Raw genomic sequence first — 7,679 nt, 5'->3', positions numbered from 1 at the left:
TGTCTATGAACTGTTACCTTGAAAAATTACATCAATGCAAAGTGGTTTCCATTTAGAATCAATGGGCAATAAATTCATTGGATTTTTTTTTTTTTTTGAAGGGGGGAGAGAACATGATGATATTTATGAGGTCATGAGCGGCTATATAACGGGTGAAACTGGGAGCAGAGGCAACAGTCAGAGAGGAGTTCTGAGTTACAGGGGTAGACAAAGACGAAATATATTCAACACAGCAACAATGCACAAGCTGGTATTCTGCTGTCTCATTATTATCAGCTTCTCCTGTCCTCTCTCGTCTCTCCCCATCACCAATGCCAGTGGGATGTCTTATCAACTCTCAGGTAAGAGTCTTTTGATTTTAATGGTCATAAAGCAGGGGCCGGAGCAGTAAAACCAGAAGAGAAGCAGGTATGCTTTCTGAGGGGCCTTTATCTGTGCTGATCGGCTGTAGAAAAAGCAGGAATGCCTTCAGAACACCAGCAGTGCAAGTGGCATCATCAGTGGGTGCTAGTTGTGTAAAATGGGGAGGCTGGGTGCCCTAAGTCTTTGTTCCTGCTGCTCTGAGATCCAGGAGACATCTGAGCCTTCTAGCACTGAATGCGAGCTGGCATATACAGCATCTGTCTTTGAAGCAGCAATAGTAGGCATTGGATAATTTAAAGAAACTTGGCTGTTCGGTCTCTCCTCTTGCTACACTTTAAAATGAGCTATGTTTAACTGAAGTTGTATTTAAAGCAGGGGGAAACCTACTGCAAAGATTAATGCAGTCCTACTTAGATCAAGAACAGGCAAGTCTGTTTTGCACTACAAAAATAGCAAGGTATTGAGCATACTGTTTGTTTGCACTAATGCAGATTCCATTCAGTCCAGTGAAAGAATAAATCTTGCTTGAAAAAGCTGTCCTCAAAGTTTGAAATTATACTGTAAGTCAAGACTGAAATGGCTCAGTAAAAATGCACAACAGAGAAGGTTACTGTCATCAGACAAGGTTACTGTCATCAGACCTGACCTGTGCTGAAAGAGTTTCTGAAGCAAGTTCTGAAAGAACAGGCAAATCAAACCCAAAGTTATTGTATAAAGCTGACTATTAGAAAGTGGCTGTTCTTACCTGCTTTGCAGGTGCAACAGCTGTTGTGCTGGTTTATAGGTATCAGTAGTCCCTAGTTTGCTTTGAAAATCTTGGACTCACTAAGCCAGCATCTTCTCAAGCCATCCACTATGTAACTTGCATTTACAGGCAACCATGACTCAATATGGATAACATCTATCATATCATAGGGTGAACAAGCTGGCTCTAACAATTACTGCATTTGTTTGAAGACATCCATTAGGCTTATTAAATCTTCCTTGCTAATATAAAGAGTGTCTAGGCTGGGTAAGATAGAAGTATTAAAGAGGGTTGGTTTGGTTTGTGGTTTTTTTTTAAAATCTCAAAGCAAATTTACCTGATAACACTGCTCTGAAGTAAAAAATAATACAAGGGTAGAGATATGAATTGTCTCCGCAGGGCATAGGGAAGTTACAGTATTCTTATTCAGAGTCTTACACCAAAATCCCCACTGTCCTTTGCAATTGCCCTTTCATACAGTGAACAAACTAACAACGTGGATGTCCAAGGTCTTCGAGTTCTTGATCTTGGTCCAAGTTTTTGAAATGTTGGGGGATTATTTTCAGCACTTTATTTTCTTATATATTCCCTATTGAGGAGCTATACAGTCTCACCCACCCCTGCAGGTGAGAGCAACTAAAACTGCATAGTATCATCTAAAAGTACAACTACAAAATGATATTCATCTACACAACTAGAGTTTGATAATAGCACCCTGTCATTGACCACAATTTTGCATGTCTGCCATATATTAGCAAAGATGAAATTTACCGCTCAGCTTACAAAAGCCTTATTTACCTTAAGTATAACACCGCCAAGGACTCCTGTTAGCAACCTGCCTTGGGGCACAGGCTAGTTACAGAATTCTAAATTCTCCATGCACATACAAATTAATTCCACCAGGTATCAGCAATCTGTTGTTTCAGAAAAAATAATACCTGTACTAGTACACACATTTAATGAGAGAGATGATTGAAATGCACTGAGAAGCATAGCTGCCAAAATATGCTTTTAAAACTTCCTACATTTATTTATTCCTGCCCTTCCCCCCATTTTGTTGCATTTAATAGTTGGGAAACTGAGCAGGTTAATAGGCTTTCAACAGGAAGTTTTGTCTTTATTCATAGAAAAGCTCCAGCATAGGAACTAGCTGATAAAGAAATGGACTAAAATAAAGAAATAAGTTACATACAAGTCTGGGTTGTCTACAGCTGGGTACCAGGAGGATTAGGTTGAGAGTTCCCCAAGCAATGGGAGGGGCTGCTGTTGATCAAAAAAACTTTCTTAAAGAAAGATCTCCCAGGGAAACAAGAACCTGAGATTAACATCAGGAAGGTATATTTTCTCAAAGCTTTGGAAGGGGAAAAAAAACCCCAAACCACCAAACCCAAGCCAACTATCCCCTATTACCTTCATTAAATGAGGATCAATGATTGGTGATTTCATGATGATCTTCAACAGGTGGGGCCAGACCTGACCAGAAATCATCTGAGACAGATTGAAACAGGGATTCAAAGCAAAAGACTCTTACCATATGCATGTTTCTGTCATCTTCCATTTGCAGCTGATGAAGACTCGAGATTAAATCTGGAGCGGTTGGGCAGCCTAGGAAGCACTTCCCTGCTTCAGTTTCTGCCAGAGCTCTTGGGCACGCTGACTGAAGACAACAAAGCAGGTGAGGATTTACCACAGCAATTTATGGGAGAGTGCCCATGGTTTGCATGCCCAGCTTCCACAGATATTGTGCCCCGACTCCTGGGTGTTTACTGAAGTACAACATTATGCGTAGGCAACAGAAAGCTGTCATTTAGTTAACTGGGACCTTGGGGGAACCTGCTGAGCAGCCATGCTTGCAGCTCAATACTAGCTGGAAAAGTCTCCAAATTAGTTTAGCAAAACCTCCATATAGCAAAACTGGGGCAAGGCAAAGATTGGACTAAAAGGAGCTAGCAGATAAAACAAAGTAGCACAGTCTCTTCAAAAACATCAATACTTGCAAAAAGTGCAGGATCAACAGCAATAGATGGTTTGGGTGACAACAGATGTAACAGATGCCTGCTGAAGAGGACAGTACAGCTTGCATCGTCAGAGTCCCAGATCCTGCTGGAACCTGGTGCCACAAGAAGAACTGGCCGTGCTGCAGCAAAAGGGTTTTCTGTCTGGTCCTCTGAACAGTCCAGTTCAAGACTCCTGCCAGCTATAGCATTATGGCACACAAGAATGACTCACGTAGGTTCATGATTTCTAAACAGTAAAACATTTTATTATATCTCCCCTCTACCAGGTCTTAGCTCCAGCAGCTACAACCCAAGGGAAAATATCAAAGAGGTAAGTAAATGACCATCTGTCACTGAAACAAGAAAAATGAGACTCCACATTTTAAACTACACAGAATGGTTACCAAGACATCATTTTGGACCCACAGACTTCATAAACAGTATAGACTAAAGCATGCCACGGTGTTCTTGAAGCTGGAATCTCTTAGCAGTTAGATAAGCGGGGGGGGGGGGGGGGGGGGGGAAGAAAAAAAGAAAAAAAGTGAGTAATCCAGAGCCTTTCATTCTAACCCCCCCAACCTTTTCCCCAGAAAAACAGCTTTCTAAATAAAGGCCAATTTCCAGCTTCACCAGGCCAGGCCGGTACGTTAACCAGTATTAGCTACATGTCATTTTTTCCCCCCACTACAACATAGGCTAGACGGTATTATCAGATTTGTGATGAACCGTTAGGTAAATGGAGAAGATCATTCCTGTTCACTTGTCTGCTGAATCAAATACAAAGGCAGAAGACAGGGACTAGTTTTAGTGCATCATCTAAATGAGAGGGCACACTGGGCAGCTGCTTCTCCTCCCCCAAGTCAGGACACAGGGCTGGGTGACCAGCTGGGGCAGTGAACAGCGGACTTTCCCACTAGGAACTTTCCCATCCAACAGTAACCTCTCTAACGCTGTTTGATTTCAGACTTTCTATGGAAATCATCCTCGAATTGCTTTGCTGGGCCGCTTCTTGAACAAGGACAGGAAACAGTACAAGAAACGTGGGAATCTTTCCGAGTGCTTCTGGAAATACTGTGTGTAAACAGGAGAAGAAACTCTCCCTGACTTTGGTTGCATAATTTATACAGATGTCTGAAAACATGTATATAGATTTGCTTGATTTAAAATGAGAATGAAGAAACATGAAGACAGCTCCTGACTTTAGACTCTACACTACTCGGAAATTAATAAATTCTTGATGTTTTGCAATTATGCTGTGAGCAGTGTAGTATTTTCTTAAAGTTCAGCACAACAGGCAGACAGTAATGGGACAAAGAGATAAATATGCAAGATGAAGGGAACTTGGGCAAGGGAAGCAAGATTCCCATGGGGTCCCATGAAACCTCCCAGAATAGTGATGCCTCAACTGCGTCTAAGTCCGGAGGCAAGAGAACTTTCTCCTTTGTCACTGACGTAGATTGTGGTGCCAGGAAGAAAGGGTCAGTGCTGCATTCCCTGATGACACTGAGCTGGTGAGGGATGGCAGCTTAACAGTGCCCAGTCCCCTTCTGCCAATCCCAAAGCATCACAAAAACAGTAAGCATGTGTCAGGATCAAGCATTTGCTCCCACTACACTGGAGAGAGAGAACTCTTTCTCTTGGTTGCTTGTAAAGAAAGACCTACAAATCTATTTCTTTGCAGCACCTTGCCTAGTCCCCAGCTGCCCATGACAACAGGGTCACCTGTGCATAGCACAGGCTTTAAGAATTGTCCCTGATGATCATCAAGCACAGCATGGAAGGTAAACATTATGGTTGTCAATGTCAAGACTTTACACCCAGATTGCAGACAGTCAGTGGAGGCAGACAGGGACGACATGACTTAAAAGATTCTACGACCGTGACCTGCACTTATGTGGCTACACACACAGATGCGGGAAGGTGATATATGGAGATAGATCATAAGCATTACTAGGGCAAGCCACCTCCTGCTTGGGCACTCAAGGGCAGTGAGATCTGTTTCCCTGAGCCACCACAGAGTTTTTATAATGTCATTGTTTCTTGGCATCTAAAGTAAGTGAGGGAGAAGACAAAAGAGCAGCTGCAGACCGACTGCTTTGCATGTGGAGTACCAGCATACTTTCTCAGTCACAGGTACTTCCTGATAGTATCTGCAAGGAATAGAGCTAAAGAGTCAGGAATTGTCTCTGGGGGGTGCCAACCTCAATAATCTGCACAAACAGTTTGAGCTGTGAAGCCCTGCCTTGTTCAATACATACTTTGCATAAACCTCCTGCTAATCAAGGCTCACAGGAAGCTTGAAGTAAATTTCACCTAACAGCGATACACAGGCTACATCGATCTCAATAATATACATCATAAATCTCTGACTCTGCTGTTTAAACAAGGCCTATAGGCTTGATACAGCTTGTTCACTTCACATAAATTGTAAGACAGATGAAGCCAGCTGTAACAAAGAAAAATGTCCTTACAAATGCAGAGCAGCTATTTGAAATCTTCTGAACCTTCATCCTTCTCTTACACAATGGAGCAAGTCAGTGCCTGTCTGGCAACTACTTCCTTTCTGCCACCTCATCAGTCAATAAAAACTTGTAAGAAAAGACTTCAGATTTATCTAAATGAATAACCACCTAAGATAGATTTATTTCATATACAGGGAAAGGTGTAGAGCCTACAAAGACTGGGAGGGGAAATCTGTTCAATCCCACTTCAAAAATTGCAAACATAAAGCAAAATAAATAAAACCTCAATGAATAACAATAAAAATTATTGTAAGTATTAAAAAGTTCAGTAGCCATCTACATAAGAGAATAAAGGAATGAAGAGAGCTGTCAGGTGGTGATGGTGGAGTGAAGACGAGGTAACTGAGCTATAAACCCTCAAATGGTTTCAGCTTTCAATACTGCAAAAATACTTGTAGCAGTTACGGCATCTAAAGAAGCAATACTCAGACAACTTCTTGTGTTCAAGCTAGGCCAGAGCACGGCAGCGGGAGCCGCATGGGAAGTCAGCTAATTCCAATATAGCAGAATTTCAGCAAAGCCTGAAATTTGAAGTTATTCACAGTCTTTGCCTCTGGTAGGAAGCAGGTTCAGACTGCATCTTTGGACATGACCGGTAGCTCTCAAAAAGACGACTGTTTGAGACCCTGTTGCATACACAGCTGACTCCGTCCTGAAGGAAACATTCATGGCAGATGCCAGATAAACTCAGTTCCAGGGCCCAGGAGCAGAGAGCCTGGCCAGTCCACAACAGAGAAGGGCAAACTCTGCTTCTCCCCCATGCTGCTACAACCTATAGCTCCTGCCAGCTTTCAGCTCCGAGCTTTTCCTCTCTTCTGCAGGCCAGACACAAGAAGGCTGGAGCTGTCACAGAAAACTAAAGAGATCATAGGAAGAGCTCCGGAGGGCAGGCTGATCATCTTTCCACCGGACAGGGCAGAGCTCTCGGAGCAGACAGAAAGGTGCAACTGTAGCTGGGGAAGCGAGCTGCAAGTGAGCTCTCTATGCCAGCCTGAGCCTGCCTGTAACCGTTTCAGGCAGCAAACTGGAGCATCAAACGGGAGCCAAGCAGGCAGACCCTTGTTCCAGCTGCACAGGAGCAGTATGTAGTAAGTACCCTGAAAGTCAACACAACTGTGGAGCAAACCTACTACAGAAAAGCTACGGTCCCATTACTTTTGCGATTGGGGTAAGAATCACAGGTCCAATACTTACCTCTCACCATCTGCCAAAAATACAGAAGTACATCATTCAGCTCACCTTCGACATCCACGCAGAGGTGAAAGCTACAGGTTTTTAACTGAGAGCAAGACCTTCAGCTGACAGGAGCATGACTGCTATTGACAAACCAGTAATGTAGCTGGACTGACATTGCCTAGATCTCTGAATAAAAACATAGCACCACTTAGAACTTTTTCATTTCACAAGTCTATTCAGTTCTTCTCAAAATTTTTGGACCAAAAATACCTAGATAATTTGGCTTATGTTCATAAGTACGTTTAGAATGACCAAATCACCCCCTTAAAAATTAATAAGCCATCAGCAAAAATATATGCAATGTTACCTTCGAGATGCCTGTATTTCAAGGAACTGCATCACCTTGCCAGAAGCACCTTCAGTTAAATACTTATCTAAGATTACTTCTTTCCCATTTTAATAAGATGCTACATCTTTTGTTCTGTACCTTGTACTCCCTGCAGTGACTCTGCCTTTCTCCTGCAGGCTTCTTTAAGCGCTGTCGACCACACTTCTCTCTAAAGTCCCTTAAAGCTGAAAAAGATGAGCAAATTGTTTCTCTGCAATTAGTTAAGAACTTCATTGCTCTATGAGACATACCTGTGAATTAAACCAATGAATTGTTTCTTTGTACTTCCTCTAGAACACAAATTTTGGCACAGCAGGGACGAAGTGCTCCCAGGGTGTTTGTTCACCTTTTCTAACAAAATCAGCACAGACAGAAGCTTTAAATCCTGCATGCCAAACCCCAACAGCTTACACATCCAAATATAATCCTGTACATTCAAAAGGTACTTGCCCTTCTTTGTGGGATGCAATTAGAAAGGAAATAACATG

The 7,679-nt window shown here is 42.5% G+C and overlaps 1 protein-coding gene across 1 annotated transcript; it reads left to right on the top strand.

The window, feature by feature from the left end:
- The first annotated feature begins 238 nt into the window (after positions 1-238).
- On the top strand, positions 239-4,186 carry UTS2 (urotensin 2). Its single transcript, XM_009490621.2, has 4 exons — positions 239-341; positions 2,673-2,783; positions 3,393-3,436; positions 4,070-4,186. The coding sequence occupies exons 1-4, from the start codon at positions 239-241 to the stop codon at positions 4,184-4,186; spliced, it is 375 nt and encodes a 124-aa protein (XP_009488896.1).
- Positions 4,187-7,679: the final 3,493 nt, after the last annotated feature.

Source organism: Pelecanus crispus, chromosome 15 (assembly GCF_030463565.1).
Source record: "Pelecanus crispus isolate bPelCri1 chromosome 15, bPelCri1.pri, whole genome shotgun sequence".
NCBI lineage: Eukaryota > Metazoa > Chordata > Aves > Pelecaniformes > Pelecanidae > Pelecanus > Pelecanus crispus.
The sequence above is the reverse complement of the archived record's forward strand: the minus strand, read 5'-3'. Positions and strand labels throughout refer to the sequence as shown.